Source organism: Ananas comosus, linkage group 23 (genome assembly GCF_001540865.1).
Source record: "Ananas comosus cultivar F153 linkage group 23, ASM154086v1, whole genome shotgun sequence".
NCBI classification, from domain to species: domain Eukaryota; kingdom Viridiplantae; phylum Streptophyta; class Magnoliopsida; order Poales; family Bromeliaceae; genus Ananas; species Ananas comosus.
The window spans coordinates 611,102-628,201 of NC_033643.1; the positions used below are offsets into that span (position 1 = coordinate 611,102).

A 17,100-nucleotide genomic window follows, 5' to 3' on the forward strand; every position below is an offset into this window, starting at 1 on the left:
CACTAAAGCATGTTCTACCAACACAATATAACTTTTGTTATAGTTTACAACAGCAAAGACGTACGAACAACCGACAACACCTTTAAGCAATTGGGAGTTAATTTGCGTAATTTTTTTTGTAATAAAGTGTTGCTTAATTTGCATGTGTAGCTAATTAAGGATCAATATGTAGGCATGTAGATGTAGATACCCCCTTCTTCTTGTCCTTACCTTTTGACCACTGCGAGAGGAATCCTTGCATGTTACTTTACGCCCCCACAGTGTACTCCCGGTAATTACGGATTGAATGCATAATCAAGTAGTTACAAATACCTAATTTATAATGGCACCTAAAGTTAGTTGGATTGTGTGCAATAGCAAATTAAGGTTGGTGGGGGAAATTCATATTTTACAAATGGGTCCTCATCAAACTAGGATTATTCGGGCGGTGTTGTTCCATGAAATAATGACAACTTTTTCAGTGTTAGTCCCAGAAAGTTTACCATAAACTTCAAATTAGAATTATTTTTTTTGTGTCAGAAGTCTGATTGAAGTTTTCATAGACAAAGATACAATCATACGGAGTGCAGATTTTTTTTTTCTTTTTTTTTTTTATATAAATGTATGACTATTGCTGCTTTAGTGAAAAGTTGTTTCACAAATCAAGCTAAAAAATGGGCACCAAGTTAAATTAGTTGGGTTCACTTTGCTACCTAATCAACTTAATCCATTCCATAAAAGGTTTGGACTTAATCCCATCTCAGCGAGCCTATATCTAATTATTCCTTCGTTTGCTTTGTCGACCAAGCAAAGAGGCTTGTTATCAGGATGGGCTGGGAACATAGTCCCAATCCACATTTGATTTTCTTTGAAGAAAATGGGCTTGGCCCAGTTAAGGTAAGGATACATTTGCCCATAATTATTAATTCAAATCAATCAACTCTCTTTTATTTGAAACAAAAAAAAAGAAAGGGTCTCGAGTAACACACGAAAGAAACACAAACAAAATCAAGGTTACAACTAATAAACAACACAAAAAAGAAAAAAAAAAGGGGGAAAAAAAGGAAAAGAAAAGAAAAATAGAAACCAGCTCAAATGAAGTGATTCTTTGGCTTGATCTCACAGTCATCCATTAGTGCACCAAGAAAGACACCCAAGCTATTCGAACCGCGCAATTTGTGCCGAGATCAACATTTCGGAAGGTCGGACGGTGGAGGAGGCAGCTTCTGGCTCGGAAGCCGCCCGTCGTTGACCACCCACGCCATGGTCAAACCCCAGCTCAGGTGCACATCCAGGTGGCAATGCATGAGCCACACACCTGTCACGTGACATCAGCGTCCGAACATTTAACTTTTTAGAACGTATGGAGAAATTAATTATATTTATTTAATAAAATAAAGGGGAATCAAATTAAATTTTCATTTACAATTATCTTTTATATATACATATTTTAACACAAGTTTTACAGTATTACAGTATTGCAAGAATATACATGTAATTAGTTTCACCAAGTACGTACTTACCCGGGTTATCGGCACGGAATCGGATGGCGACCCACCCGGCGGAGGGCACACCAACGGTGTTCCTCTGAACCGGGTCAACCAGATTGAACCGGATCGGATCATTCTCCGGGTCGTAATTCCCGAACCCTTGACCCACCACATAAAAGTTGTGCCCGTGCAGGTGCAAGGGGTGGCTCTCCGCACCTTGGATACTCGTCCCCTGCATCACCAACTCCACACTTGTATTGTATGGAAGCATTACAGTTTTTGTACCGAATGTTACGAATGTATTATTCGGGAGAGTTCCGGTATAATTGAACTCGTGCCAGGGCTCGTACGGGAGATCTGTTGTAAATACCCCCATAGTTTTCATGGAGTAATGTGCTTGCAAAAGTGCAGTGGTGGGAAGCACGAAGGAGATGTTGTTGATCGATGCTGCGAATTTTGTACCATTTGGACCCTGACATGTGTGGTTTCTGGGGCAGGGACTCGTCCCGAGCCCGACTGCAAAGAAGAACCGTCGGTCGACTTCACGTGGCACCACTGGTGGGTTCAAGCTACGGAATTTGGCCGTAAAATTTGAAACCGTTTGCGTGTCGTTGAATAAGGGCAAAGTGGGTTTCACAAGGGGGAGGTTTTTGTTGTAGGGTTGGTATTCGAGGAGGGCGGAGACGGTGGTGTTGTCGAATGTGCCAGGACGGGCGGTGGTGTAGGGGGAAGCGGAAATGAGGAAGGCGGACGCAGCAGGCACAGAAGGGGCAGCGGAGAGGAGGACGTTAGTGGTTTGGCCAGGGGAGACGAGGAGGGTGGAGGTCGAGAAGGGCTTGACGTAGTTGGCATCGGCTTCGACAACGGTAAGGGTGTGGTTGGCTATGCTGAAGAAGAGCTCATCGTTGAGTGCAGCGTTGATGATGCGGAGGAGGTACGTTCGACCGGGCTTCACCCTCAGTTTGAAGGTATCTTGCCAATATCACAACATACAAACATTTATGTTAGTTATGAACATATATTTAAACTTATTATGTTTTAGATTAGAATTATCTTCATAGTATTAAGTATGTTTTCCTTTTCTTTTATGGTATATAATTCGGCTAAGTAAGTGAGATTTATACCTTTTGCTGAACAGTTGTACGTAGGACCAGGTAGTCCATTAACTGTATAGGCATCAGAGACATTTGGGCCTGCACCAGTTTGAAGGGCTTGGGCAACTACTGCTTCAGGATCCGCATTGAACCACTCTCCTGTAATTTGAAACAAATATTATCATCACTTTTGTTTTTATATAGTTCGACATTAATTAATGTTGTTATATTCAGTAACAGATGCATTATATTAAATCAGAATTTAAGTCTTTTTAACCTGTTATTATTATTATTATTGTATGCAATTATTTCTGTTGCTTCTGTGGTTACTTTGGACCCACAAAACTACACATGCAGGTAACAAAATCCTTAATGAAACAAAGTAGGATCTCAAAAAGTAGTAAAATTAATTTGTCATTACCCAGCATGATGGGAACTTCCTTATAAGGCTGGGGAAATGGGTAACTAACACCAAGCTTAGGAAGGATAATGAGGGGTCCATATAGAGTGACCCTTAACCATGACGCATGAGCGTGCCACCACAGTGTGCCTCTTTGCCCCACAATCGTGAAGTTATACACGTAGCTTCGGCCGGTTTGGATCGGGCACTGGGTCACGTACGACGGACCATCGGCCCATTGACTCCGTAGCTGTCGAATTCCGTGCCTGTACGTTCGTTTTCGTGCGCATCGGTTAAAACTGATTAAAGTAAAAGAGAGAAATAACCAGCGAGAGTGAAGGATTTTGTTGCTAAAGGATGAGAAAGAGTTCATACCAGTGGAAGGTGACATTGTCCTTGATGTGGTTGACGACCTTCACTATGATCCGATCGCCTTCTCTCACGATGATCTTGGGCCCTGGGAATTGCCCATTCACCGTCGGGATGCTCTTCGTTCGGCAGAGTCGCGTCACGTTCTGCAACCTTATCTGCATGCACGAAGAATGTATCGCCAATTCATGACATCACGTTACTTAATTTACTAGACATTTTCATTCAAAACTACTGAATTGTTCGATAATTTTGTCAAAAAGCACTTTCACAGAAATTTCAGCCAAGTCAAACAGGCGTACATCGAACGTGTAGTGATGCGTAACACTAGCGGAAGCCGCGGTCTCCGGCATTACCAACACAACAATGAGAGCAAAGAGGAGGGGTCGAGTGAGAAATGATGAGCCGTGGAGTGAATTAGTTGCCATGGCCAGATTATTTTTGTCGCTTGGTATTTTTCACAAATGTTGCGACGGTGAGATTGCATTGTGAGTTGGAATCTATTTATTAGGCCATGATGGGTGGTAGGTCAAATGTATGTATAGGGTACCATTGAGTTTGATTTGGTTTGATATAAATTAGGTGGGATTAGTATATTGATTAATTATTATTGCTTTATCTTGGGGATGGATTGATCGTTGGGTCGAGCAGAAGTTTGGAGTGCTGGGAAAGAAAAGTTATTTATTTATTTGTATGATGTGACCATATTGCCCTTGGCCACTTCACGATTTGGAATGTTGGTAACTTGCTATTTTTGGAAAGGAGCTCTTACCTTCTAAGGGTGGATTTAATCTTTTTAAGAAATTCGTCTGAGGTAATATTTAGTTCGAGAATTTTTCAAACCATGAGGCTCTTTGCATTTTGAGAGGATGATACGGATGCCAATCAACGTTTCTGCCGTATTACCCAATACAACATATCTGTCCTATCGAGCGGGTAGCATACTATCTATCTCTTTCTCAAAAAAAAAAAAAAAAAACATATCTATCCTATTGGGCGGTTGCATGATGCGTAGTAAGAGAAAGTTTGGAGACTCAATCTAAACCGTTCATCTGTCTTTGGATGAGATTGTGATTTATTTATTTATATCTAAAGCAAACTATCTTTTTGGACTCATAGTTTGAAGGTGCAATGTAAGCCATTCATATCTCTGGAATGGCATTAATATGTTTTATTAGTGGCCTTAGTATCACTTGCTCATATAACAATGATTAGTTGATTACTAAGAAACACTGAGCCTATTGATTAATTGTTATTGCTTCCGTACAAGCAGTTATATTGAATCACCTTAATTGGATTGTCTTGTATGATCAGGTTTGGATCTAAAACCTCTTCCTTTTTATGCTTATAATTACTCAATTTAACTGACCGTTTCTAACGCAAGTGGCAAAAGACTTGGTGATTGATATTTGAGTCGCAAGTTCGAATTTTAATTGATTCACATTTTCAGCTAAGTGCAATTACTCAACCTAAACTATCTTTCGTTTTGCTTAGAGATCAACATTTGTGACTTTGAGAAGCAGCGGTCAAGTATTACAAAAACTAAGAGGCAAAAGAGATCTAGCGTAAACTCCAACTCCAACTGTAGAATCTTTGTTTAAAATTTTTACTTCGGTTATACAAATAAAAAGTTGGATAACTTTTGTATGATATATATGTTAAATATAAAAATGTTTAAGCACCGTTCCCTAATAACTTAAACTTTTAGAGTACAACGGTAGTTTCACAATATATACTTAATATACTACTGTTAGAAAACAAAATATTTCCGAGAACACAATAGCAGGTTAGTTAAGTGTGTTGAGCCCATTTACACGAACAATAAAAATATCAGATAATTATCATTCACAAAAGAAAATTCTTTTGAGTTGTTTTTAACTTTAGGAGCCAAAAGGATGGAATTGTAATTAAGCATCGAGGGGAGGATAATTTGATTTTGCTTAGAATCCTACGATTGTTGCAGTGTGAACTTAGGTGCTTTTAGGAACTCGGACGTGGGGGCCCAACTCTTCGACCAATGGCATCTTCTTGTCCTCTAATTCGCCCCACATGGATCAATAACATCATTTTATTTTAGTTTATTTTACCTTGGTAACGAAGTTACACCTATTGTTTAAGGTTAGTTATTAGTTAACCACCCATCTCTAAATTTTCATTGGTTCTAGTGTTTGACACTCATTGCTTAGAACCAAATTTTTTTTTGAGGAGAATTGCTTAGAACCAAATTAAACTAATTTTTTGTTGATTTTTCATAGAGGGAATTCAAAATACATAATCATATTCGGAGGTGAAATATCTTTTTCTAGAATGATCGATATGTGATTGCATTAATAAGTAACTCAGTTTAGCTTTGTTGTTTGGAATAAGAAATGCCTTTGATCCTTGGTAAAAATTCTAGTAATAAAGGCAAAGATGGTTCTTGGAATTAAAAATGGTAGCTCACATATAGTGTCAATTCAATCTGATTTAATTTCCGCTGTGGTTCAATTTATATGAACTGGATTCAAGTCAAATCGATCCTGAACTAGTTGAATGAGTCGGGAGTATAGGTTCGATCAGAGTTGATTAATAGCGTTTCGATCCAGATTAAAGCAAGATAGAGTGAAACCTTGCTTTAGCATTGGTTGTGATTGGATATGTTTTGATTTTGTTGGTTGTGATGTGGACGCACGCATAACATCTAATAAGGTGTAAGCTAGCATCTTCTTGGAGTTGTTGAGCCTTATCATTGCTTACTAGATTCTTAACAAACCACCCAAAGGAGCTGGTAAACCTATTTCCCATATTTAACGCAGCATTTGATTTTACTATTTCCTATATTTAACATATATAGCATTTGATTAAGGGCCAAAAAGTTACTTTAGAAAGTGACTGGAGAACAAATGGTAGTTCTGATGGAGTTCTGACCCCACGCAACCCTACGGGAGATGACATATCTGCTTAGAACATTCAATCTAAACTGTAAACTTTGAATATAATAGCATATACACTGACAATTGCTTTGATACTGCATTGTTAGAATTTTCACATGTAATGATCGCTATTAAAATATCCTACAATATATCAATACTTTAGTTATACAACTATTATTCTACGTAAAGTTATTTTCATATGTAAATTTCTAATAAATTTGGAGTATAGGATTGCGCTAAAACAAAGATGAAGAATTTTTTATGCCAAAAATTTTCAAATGAGGTCTTGGAGGGAAGGGTTTAAGAGGAGTATTAATTAGTTTTATAAATGAGGATACGCTTCCACATCATGCCGTGGAAGATACTAGTTTATTTTTAACAAATAGCGGGGATTTTTTTTTGAGAAAAGGTAGCAAGCTACCTGCTTCATTCATTAAGCAAAATAAATTAGGCATACAGGGTGGAAGCAGCTAAGGCCTCGGAAGCAGGAGAGAAGAGTAAAAAGAGAAGTAAAAAGAAAAAAGAAAAAAGAAAAGGAGCAAAGAGAGGTAGGTGCGAGTCATAGAAGATCATTCCAAGATTTTGCAAGCAGTTTGGTACGTTCAAGAGCCCGGGTTACATTTGGGGACGTCCCTTGGAAAATAATATTGTTTCTTTCAGTCCAGATAACCCACCAAATTGCCGCCAATAATAACGGGCCCTTAGATTTCATTGCTGAGGCATGAGAGGTAGATGTAGTAGCCCAGAGGTCGCTCACATCCCCCGAGCCCGTAATGGAAACCTCGGATTTTGCCACTGTGAGGAGGAGGTATCAAAATAGCGGGGATTTGTGGAGTTTAACGATCGAGAGTCGGCATTCGAAGGATGTTGCTATTGTTTCTCGTTGAACTCGGTGCCGACTTTTATAACTTCTTCTAATTAACAAAAATGATGCAAAGACTTTAGAGATAAAGGATCTGATAATAAATTCTGACTATTTCAAAAAAAAAGAAGAAGAGAAAAGTAATCAAATTGTATCAATTGTTTAGAGTGCATTCACGTATCATAAAATACAAGAAAAAAAAAGATGGCCCCAGTTAAGCGGGGGATGATGATAACTCTTCACTTGGTTTCTCTTCTTGAAACTCTAGCTTGAACCGATTGTCATTTGTCGGTTCACTCCGGAATGGCCGCTCACCGAGTATACGGAGGAGGTCCTCTTGATGGATTACTTCCTTCTCGAGCAATAGTTCCGCGACTTGGGCGATATGATCCTTGTGCTCCTCAACAAGTTGAATTGTTCTCTCGTATGCACGACCGACAAATATTCTGACCTCACTGTCTATTAGGGCCGCGGTTTTGTTGCTATAGGGTTTGGTCGGCTCATAATCTTCTCTCTGCGGGAAAGAAAGGAGTCCGACTTTGTTGCTGAAGCCGTAGACGGCGACCTGGGAATAAGCCATCTTGGTCACTTTCTCTAAGTCGTCCTGGGCACCGGTCGATATCTTCCCTAGTAAAATCTGAAGATAAATGCAGTATAATATCATTGCTCTAAATCCAATGTGCCACAAAATAATACAATTCGTTGCGAAAAAAAATAAAATAAAATGATACACAGTTGTCTGAGGGAAAGAAGAAAATTAGCACCACATATGTGGATAGACAAAATAGATACAGGAACTCTGGTGTAATAGCAGAGACTGAGTGTCCTGCAGCAAGCCAATAAGCGGGGGAAAAGATAACATAGACTTGCTCAGTGAGAGGTCATTCTTCTATAAGTTTACAGCGGCGGAGGATAAAATGTTGACAAAGAATTGGCCGAGTGTAAAGGAAGCAAATGAAAGTATGGCCGCAAGAAGTTTTCACTGACGGCATCAAAAGTTTTTGCGTTATGTTCTCTCACTGTCAAGGCAGGTGTTTTTTTAATCTATGCAGAAAGGTAAAATTAGATGCCAAAAGGTCTGTAAAATCATGCAAACAGTTGAAATTTCCACATGTAACTCATGATATCATGCAAAAGGTTTTTGAGTTTTTATTATTTGTTTAGTTAGAAACTACAAGAAGTAGGCGTACCTCTTCAGCCGCACGGCCACCTAAAGTCATACAAGTCCTGTCGAAGAGTTGCTCTTCAGTAAGCAGAAGATTCTCGTTGGGAACATACTGAGCAAAGCCCAGAGCTGCCGTTCCACGAGGAATAATTGTAACTTTGAGAAGGGGGTCTGCATGCTCCAAAAACCATCCCACGACGGCATGGCCTGATTCATGGTAGGCAACAGTGCGTCGCTCTAACTTGCTAATAACCTGAAAGAGGAAAACAAAAGACATAAATAGCAACAGAGGTGAACTAAAAGGTACACAGTTGAAGGGGCTGTTACATATATATCCTTGCTAAAACATATATTTACATATAAACTCCTATACGACTTGAATTTTCATACATACCATGCAAAAGGACGGATTCTTACCCCCCAAAAAAAAAAAAAATTGCCCCATAAAATTGGGATCATCCACTTCATGCAAGGAAGTAACTTCTTTATTAGAAAGGCATTTTAACAGAGAGACGTTTCTGTAAGTTAAAGGGTACAAATATAAAAGATTCATTCAGTTTGTGTTCGTGGATCGACAAGTGCGCTTGCCTGCATGTTTGTGCATTAGTTTGTGTCCGTGAAGAAAAGTTCGCAGGGCAATGTACATAAGTAGCTATATAAAACAACAAGAAGGGTAAGTATTGTTTTAGTCAATCGATTTGGCGTCAATGAAGTTCCGACCAACTTCAGGATCAAATGAATAATAAGACTATAGTTTGTCAACCATCATCTCTATAAGCAAATACAACGGGCATATATGAATAATGTTGGAGTGTGAGGGTATATGTCGGTCGTTATGCATCAGAGTTATGACAGAGGATATAGCTAATGGTGCTGAAATCAAAGTTACCTTATTTTTCTTCTCCAAGCCACCAATAACCCTATCAATAGCAGCCTCGAAATGCCGCATTGTGACCGAAGTTTCATCACTTCTTGCGGCAATCAAAGCTGCTTCGTTGCACATATTGGCAATATCAGCTCCAGCAAATCCTGGCGTAAGGACGGCTAATCTTTGAGAATAAAAGGAGGGGTCAAGATCCAGCTTAATCTTCTTCAGATAAATGCCGAATATCTGTTCACGGCCTTTTACATCCGGCTTATCAACCACTATCATACGATTGAATCGACCAGGCCTTAACAAAGCCTTATCCAAGATATCGGGTCTATTTGTGCCGGCAAGAACAACGACCCCTGTAGTTGTACAAAACCCATCCATCTCTACAAGGAGCTGATTTAGAGTGCTTTCACGTTCATCATTCACCCAAGCAGAATTTCCATGATTCCTCGCACGACCAATCGCATCAATTTCATCAATGAAAATAATACTGGGTGCGCATTTTCTAGCTTTTTTAAATAATTTCCTTACTCGGGAAGCGCCGACACCCACATACACTTGCACAAAGTCTGACCCGGATATGGATAAAAAGGGTACCCCAGACTCTGCCGCAGTGGCTTTCGCAAGGAGCGTCTTTCCCGTGCCAGGGGGTCCCGAGAGAAGAGCACCTTTCGGAATTTTGGCCCCCAACTCATCGTATTTCCGTGGATTCTTAAGGAAATGTACAAATTCCATGATTTCTTGTTTTGCTTCATCGCACCCAGCTATGTCGTTAAAATATACCTGCATGACATAAAAAATGTTAACTAAAGGCACAACACAAAATTTTCTCATGTGAGAAAAAGAATAAAAACAGCGGTTAAACGTAGATATACTCCCTCCAATATCCGGAATAGCGACTTCAAATTTTTACTTGAAAGCTTTAGTCCAAGAACTTTCTCAACCTATGCAGTCGCATTCCAGGCCGCTAAAAATAAAATTTACCTTTTTAACAGTGTTGCAGTTACATTGTACCAAATAGTCATTTTACAGGAGCAAAGTGATCATTCTATAGGAACAGCTATTTTTTATTTTTATTTTTTTTTCGTCTGTCCAGAATGGTATTGCAACATGTGAGAAAGTTCAGGGTAAAATGATTAAGCTGAGAAACCAACTCACATAACAGGAAAAGAACAGGGGCTATCCATAAAAATTTCCCTAAAAACAACAAAGAAATAAGACATTAAGAGACGAAAAAGGCAACCTTATTTTTGAAGTTCTTATCCATCTTTGTCACATCGGCCATTATTATATTGTTAAATGTACTGAAAATTCCCCATTCAGTCACATCAATATCCAGCAGTTGCATTCGGTTTAATATAAGGTCGAATATAAGAAGTCCAACGATAGCAGCTCGGACAAAGCTGTTCAGTAGTTGATACGAAGTTTTCTCAGATGGATAAATAACAGGGACATAATCATGCGGATCAATTCGCAAAGCTTCTTGGGCTCTCTCCAACCTTTCCTCGAAAGATTCGGGATTTCTGATGTTAAAATGGAACTTCAATTTACTAGGTGCTGGTCTAGTAGGAACAGTTCTCGAGTCACTTGTAGTATCATTATTTTGGGTTTGACTCGCCGCCTGTGGTGAACTCTTGATATAAACTTTTGCAACTGATTTATCGGAAACAACGATGCGATCAACTAAACCAGGTTCCAACAGCTTATTCTTGAACTCTTGAAAACTAATCTGGAAAAGGCAGCAAAAGCAAATTGAAATATGCAAATAACTATGTGAAACAGTTTCATTACATTGATGAAACATAAAGCGCAAAATAGAGCAACAATAATAGTTCCAGTATTGCATTAAAAAACTTTACCAGCACATCAAATATCAACAGATCATTAAAAAAGACATATAGTAAAATTACATCGGCAGTATCATAGGCGATCACAGTTGATGATAAAAACCTTATCCGACATCTTATCCAAATATAATAGTATACAAACAGTTAAAAATAATAATTTAAGCACTTCATTAATTCTTTGTTTATAGCAAATTTCATTATTTAAAATAGAAGAAATCAGACCTCCTGAGTTGCCGAGAATAGATCAAAAAGCAAACCACAAAGGCGGATTAATGTGAGCACAAAAAGGACTTTATGTAACAGCCTCATCGCGTTCCCCCGGAAACTTGCTTGATCGTCTGTACTTGAATCTTCTGCAAAGCAGAATGAAATCAGTACGCATACAATGTGAAATTCTTTATTCCCCTCAGAGGATTGGTTGCCTATGACCAAAATATAATGCCACTGGGGAGATCTTCTTAATGAAAAATTATAATTTTGGTGCGGCACCTATTTAGTGATGCAGGACATATCAAAAGTACCCAATTCATCTTATACAAAGGAACCTTTTAAAAGGGTTTACACTCTCTGAGAATACCAAAAAAGGGGTTGAAACCGGGATTGAATGTTGCAGAATTTAACAAAAAAAAAAACATAGAAACTTGAGGAAAGAAGAACTTGCCGATTGCGACAAACTCCGAAACGCCAATACTGTTTCATCAAAGTTTCATACAGGCTGCGCTATTTATTTATAGTTTCCAAATCCTAATCCTACTCATCATAATAATCCCTTAATTTCAGAGATTTTATCTTTAAACAAATTTAAGATATATATATATATATATATATATATATATATATATATATATATATATATATATATATATTATAAAATCAATATTCTAATTCAAAACAAGCTTTTAATTATTATTCTTAATAAATTTTAATACTGCGCAACATGCGAAGAAACTTTAAATTACGTTTCGAATCCGACTTATATATATTCCTACTCGCTCTCGGAATCGGCTTCTGATCCTACGGATAGTATAGTAGATGATAAACGAAAACAAGTTGATAATTTTCATGCAAATACCAGATGTTTATCTAAATTAAACCAGAGTTTGAGAGCAAAAACCTCGCATCGCCCTCGGAATAAGTGTTAATTGCTCCTACGGAGGCCAAATTGCTTGTGAGAAACCCCGACGTATACATACGCTTACCCTAAACAAAGCAAAATTTTAAAATTTGCGACATGAAACGCATTACGCGAAGGATGAGAAGAAGGAGAAAAGGGGAATTAATGGGGAAACAGATGAAAACTTACGTTTTGGGATCGAGGATTAGAGGATCCCGAGAGAGAGCGCGCGAGTTGGGAGAAGCTCATGGTGATCAAATGATCGATCCTGAACGAGGAACTCGAAACAGAGGGAGAGTAAGCGGGGAATAAGCCTGTGCGTGATTTGGGCCGAACCGGTTCTGATTTTGGGCTTTCGACATTTTGGACCGCGGTCCAACAAATTATGTCTCTATTGCGGCCCAAATTTAACGGGCTGTCGACACGTTCAGCATTAAGGAAAATTTTCAAATATCACCCTGTGGTTTTGTGTTTTTTCATTTTCATACTCTATACTTTAAAATATATTATCTTAGTATTCTATAATTTTATTTTTCGCTTTTCATTATTTCGTACGATAAGTTAAAACTATATGGTATTAAAGTGAAAATTCTGTAAACCATAAAATACTAAAGTGAATATTCGATAAATCATAGATGCGGTATTTAAAGTTTTTTGTATATGATTTAATGGAGAGTTAGCTAAAGTGTTGACAGAAGAAAAAATAAAATAAAATTACAGGGTACTAAAGTGAGAAAACGCGAAACTGTAGAGGTGTTATTTGAAGTTTGTCCTTTATTTAAATCACCTCTTTTCACATGTGATTTACGTATTGTGAATCATTTCAAGGATTTTCAAATTACTAAATCACCTCTTTATTTAAATCACCTCTTTTCACATGTGACTTAAATCATTTCAAGGATTTTCAAGGTGTTATTTGAAGTTTGTCCTTTATTTAAATCACCTATTTTCACATGTGATTTACGTATTGTAAATTTGGTTTTAAGACTATTAAAGTTGAATTTGAAGGATTGTTCCATAATAGAATAAATTCAGAAAATAATTTCTCACAACTGAGAACATAAAAATAAAAGAAGATCAGTGGAGATAGCAAAGAAGAAGAAATTAACTTTTATATATATATATATTCAATAGCAGCCGAATGTATTTTATTCGATAAAAAAATTTATTGGTACAATCATCAACAAAACCGACGATGTAGACAACAAGTAAAGTGTTGCCACGACAGTCAGAGCCAGCGAATAAGAATCGGCCACGTGGATCCTAATGGTCAACTTGGTCAAGAGAGAGCTACAAATTTCCTCTCGACCATAAGCAACTTCAGCGACCACACACCAACACAAAACCGAAACACGCACCAAAATAAAAGCACACGTGCAAGCAAGTTAATGGAGAGTAGAGATGGACGGCGGAGATTGATCGGGCCTAGCATTTGGGGAGATCGGACGGTGGAGGTGGCAGCTTCTGGTTGGGGAGCGGTCCATCGAGGACGAGCCACGCCATTTTCAGGCCCCAGCTCGTGTGCACCTCCAAGTGGCAATGCATGAACCACACACCTTCATGGACCCCACAATTAATCCCAAGTCAATTTATTAGAGACCATAATAACATAATAATCATCATTAGTTAACTCCTTAATTATAACTATCTCGTTACTTATAATTAAGATTTTTCTATACTGAGCTTCTTATAAAGTTTTTGTAGAAAATCAACAACGAGATCGAAAATATAGTTACCAGGATTATCCGCGCGGAAACGAATGGCCACCCACCCACCGGCGGGCACTCTGACGGTGTTCCGCTCAACGGGATCGACGAGATTAAACTTTGAGGGGTCCGTCGCCGGATTATAGTTTCCAAACCCTTGTCCCACCACAAAGAAGTTGAATCCGTGCAGGTGCAAGGGGTGGCTCTCCGCACCGAGAATGCTCGTATCTTGCATCACCAACTCCACGCTCGTGTTGAACGGGAGCACCAACACCTTTGTTCCGTTGCTCACGAAGGTGTTGTTCGGCGGAGTCCCCGTGTAGTTGAACGGCATGAGAGGGATGATCGGAAAGTTTGGGGTGTATACGTCCTTCGACTGGCCGAAGAAGTGCGATTGCAGAAGTGCAGTGGTTGGCAGAGCAAAGGAGACGTTGTTCATTGTTGCCGCGAACTTGGTCCCATTTGGTCCCTGGTGTTAAGTATATATTACTGGTTTTATTAGATTAATAGATTGTATACTGAAACTCCGAAAAAAAAACAAGGCATAAACACATGATAAATAAAAGAATTTTTTTTCTGACATATTATATTAAGAGCTTAAGCTTTTAGGGGGAAAAAAAAAAGAAAAAAAAGCTATATTTAACCTGGCATGTCTGATTCTCAGGACACGGGCTCACGCCTAATCCAACAGTGAAGAAGAAGCGCCTATCGATAGTTTGCGGCACGTTCGCAGGGAACTGAGCCGTCGCCAAACTCCGCAACTTGCTAGTAAAATTCGCGACAAACGAGGTGTCGTTAAGCCCCGGGAGAATCGGTTTGTACAGAGGGAGCTTCTTATTGAAGCCCTTCGCAGGGAAAGCGCTTCTGGGGTTCGTGTACTCGAGCACGCCCGCGACGGTGGTGTTGTCGAACGTGCCGCGCCCCGTGACGTACGGCCGCGCGGCCATGAAGAATGTGGCGTTGGGGAAGGTCGGTTTCGTGCGGAGGAGCACGTTCGTGGTTTGGCCGGGGGCGATGACGAGGGTCGGGGTGTCGAAGGGCTTTACGTAGAGCGCGTCGACGTCGACGACGGTGAGGGTGTGGTTCGCGACGGCGAAGAAGAGCTCGTCGTTGAGTGCAGCGTTGATCATGCGGAGGAGGTACGTGCGGCCGGGCTTCACCTTGAGCTTGAACGTATCTGCCATACATGCATGCATGCACGTGCCACAGTGTTAATTATACTTAATTTTATTTATATCATTTTTTCAGGGTTAAATACGTAAAATACCCACCTTTAGCAGAGCAATTGTATAATGGGCCTGGGAGCCCATTAATGGTGTAGGCATCTGAGACATTTGGGCCTCCACCAGTTTGGAGAGCTTGACTAATCACAGCCTCTGTATCGGCCTCCCACCATTCCCCTGCATTCGAAACCATATTTTTTCGCACCAATCAAAACCACAAATGAGAAAAAAAAAAAGAAAAGAAAAAAAAAAATAGAGTGATATAATTTTTATACCCAAAATGATGGGAACTTCCTTGTAGGGCTTGGCAAATGGATAAGGAACACCAAGCTTGGGGAGGATGATAATTGGGCCATAGAGCGTGGCCCGTAACCAAGATATATGCGCATGCCAAAAGAGAGTTCCACGTTGGCCCACTATGGTGAAGTCATACACGAAGCTTTGGCCCGTTTGGATCGGGCATTGGGTTATGTAGGCAGGCCCATCGGCCCAGCCGCTTCGTATCTGTCTCACTCCGTGCCTGTTTTCAGTTAAGCAAAAAGAATTATATTATGTGATAATATCATAAAAGAATGTTTTACGCCAAAATTTCAACAACAAAATTAACTATTTTCATGTATAAATATATATAGCCCTGTAAAGCCTTAGTTTTTCATGTTGTTGATTTTGTTAAGGTTTTTATTAGATCGAATTCAGTTGGTAAATAGTGACGAAATTTTGTTTAATATCAAAATTAGTTCTACTATTTAATATATATCATAGTTCTTAATTTGATATTGAAGAAGATGACATACAGTAAAGATCACGCGAGCCGGGTTACGTACCAATGCAAGGTGATATTATACGGTACATGGTTAGCCACCCTCACGACAACGCGGTCGCCCTCTCTCGCGACGATCTTGGGGCCCGGAAACTGCCCGTTCACCGTCACGATGCTCTTGGTGCGGCACAGACGCGTTACATTTGCCATTTGTATCTGCCATTGATTAATTAAGATCCATGTAAAAGAAATGTGCTAACGATGTTCGCAAGTATTGCAACGTACGTTGTAAGCGATAATATGAACTCACGTCAAATTTGTAGTGCCTAGTAATGCCTGTTTGTTGGGCTCGTATCACAATGGGCATGAGAGAGAAAGTGATGGTTGAGAACAACAACACGAGGAGATATGAACGTAAAAGAAGGAACCCCATGTTATAGCTAGCTCAAGAGAGAGAGAGAGAGAGAGAGAGAGAGAGAGAGAGAGAGAGAGAGAGAGGTGCTTAATTGAAACTTGGTGGGGATGGAGACAAAAGTGCAAGAGATATCTATTTATAGGGGTAAGCTAAACTATAGATATATACTGGGCATTTGCATGGTTGGTGAATGACCAGGTTCACTTGCAGATTTTGTTGGCCCAGTTTAGCTTTAGAGTGTGGCTAAAGTCAATCCAACTGTTTAATCTCACTACATTAATTTTGCTACTTTTGCTTAGGTAAATATATTTCTCATCTTTTACACACTCAGACACACACATATGCCTGTAAAATTGATATGTTTACACCTTCAAATTTGCTTAATTTGAGAGAGGAGAAATTTGATCGAATGTAGAATAGGAGAAGTTACTTAATTTGTTTATTTTTAAGAATGAGGGTATAAATGAAATATTCAAATTTTGAGTGGTACTTAGTAAATAAATATTGTTTTGGAAATTTATATTCATGAATTAAATGCACTTGGCTACAAATGGTACAAAGTGAAAGCTATTTTCTAGAGAGTCTCCATCTATTTTTTATTCTATAGTTGTGGGCTCCTACCGTTATACTTAGATCCCAAGTGAATGGGACGAACTAAAACAACTATTGACACAACCTACGAGCCTAACAAAGTCCTCATCCATTTATTAAGCCCAAAGATAGAGACAAGAGCAAAACCTTTTTCTGTTGTGTCGTCTCGCAATTAATTACATAATAATAAGCAATACTTCTTGTATACCTATATAGATATAAATATAAATATGACAATGTAATCTTGATTTATTCACTTATTTTATCAATATTATTTTTAATAAATTTTTAGGATCATA

General features: G+C 39.0%; 3 protein-coding genes across 4 annotated transcripts; all 3 read right to left on the reverse strand.

The window, feature by feature from the left end:
- Positions 899 to 3,792, reverse strand: LOC109728181 (putative laccase-11). The gene is made up of 6 exons (XM_020258529.1): positions 3,635 to 3,792; positions 3,339 to 3,490; positions 2,985 to 3,229; positions 2,594 to 2,722; positions 1,503 to 2,441; positions 899 to 1,297 (listed from the first exon to the last, which is right to left on the reverse strand). Exons 1-6 carry the CDS (start codon positions 3,758 to 3,760, stop codon positions 1,167 to 1,169), a joined length of 1,722 nt encoding a protein of 573 aa, XP_020114118.1. The 5' UTR covers positions 3,761 to 3,792; the 3' UTR covers positions 899 to 1,166.
- LOC109728424 (ATP-dependent zinc metalloprotease FTSH 8, mitochondrial-like) lies at positions 7,202 to 12,375 on the reverse strand. 2 transcript variants are annotated; one of them, XM_020258820.1, is made up of 7 exons: positions 12,296 to 12,375; positions 12,107 to 12,192; positions 11,215 to 11,345; positions 10,389 to 10,874; positions 9,161 to 9,928; positions 8,297 to 8,524; positions 7,202 to 7,743 (listed from the first exon to the last, which is right to left on the reverse strand). In XM_020258820.1, the coding sequence occupies exons 2-7, from the start codon at positions 12,111 to 12,113 to the stop codon at positions 7,321 to 7,323; spliced, it is 2,043 nt and encodes a 680-aa protein (XP_020114409.1). In that variant the 5' UTR covers positions 12,114 to 12,192; positions 12,296 to 12,375; the 3' UTR covers positions 7,202 to 7,320. The 2 variants fall into 2 exon arrangements, with proteins under 2 accessions (XP_020114409.1, XP_020114412.1); XM_020258823.1 differs by lacking the exon at positions 12,107 to 12,192 and having other exon boundaries at positions 12,296 to 12,364.
- On the reverse strand, positions 13,241 to 16,300 carry LOC109727808 (laccase-4-like). Its single transcript, XM_020257993.1, has 7 exons — positions 16,106 to 16,300; positions 15,860 to 16,011; positions 15,311 to 15,555; positions 15,084 to 15,212; positions 14,457 to 14,989; positions 13,843 to 14,281; positions 13,241 to 13,662 (listed from the first exon to the last, which is right to left on the reverse strand). Exons 1-7 carry the CDS (start codon positions 16,226 to 16,228, stop codon positions 13,532 to 13,534), a joined length of 1,752 nt encoding a protein of 583 aa, XP_020113582.1. The 5' UTR covers positions 16,229 to 16,300; the 3' UTR covers positions 13,241 to 13,531.

Coding starts and splice junctions, on each gene's coding strand:
- LOC109727808 (XM_020257993.1), bottom strand. CDS start 16,228: ATGGGGTTCCTTCTTTTACGTTCATATCTCCTCGTGTTGTTGTTCTCA. Junction 15,556..15,859: donor TATAATATCACCTTGCATTG/GTACGTAACCCG, acceptor AACTGAAAACAG/GCACGGAGTGAGACAGATAC. Junction 14,282..14,456: donor CTGAGAATCAGACATGCCAG/GTTAAATATAGC, acceptor ACTTAACACCAG/GGACCAAATGGGACCAAGTT.
- LOC109728424 (XM_020258820.1), bottom strand. Junction 10,875..11,214: donor TATTCTCGGCAACTCAGGAG/GTCTGATTTCTT, acceptor TGCCTTTTCCAG/ATTAGTTTTCAAGAGTTCAA. Junction 9,929..10,388: donor ATAAGAACTTCAAAAATAAG/GTTGCCTTTTTC, acceptor TATGTCATGCAG/GTATATTTTAACGACATAGC.
- LOC109728181 (XM_020258529.1), bottom strand. CDS start 3,760: ATGGCAACTAATTCACTCCACGGCTCATCATTTCTCACTCGACCCCTC. Junction 2,442..2,593: donor GTACAACTGTTCAGCAAAAG/GTATAAATCTCA, acceptor GATATTGGCAAG/ATACCTTCAAACTGAGGGTG. Junction 1,298..1,502: donor ATTCCGTGCCGATAACCCGG/GTAAGTACGTAC, acceptor GTCACGTGACAG/GTGTGTGGCTCATGCATTGC.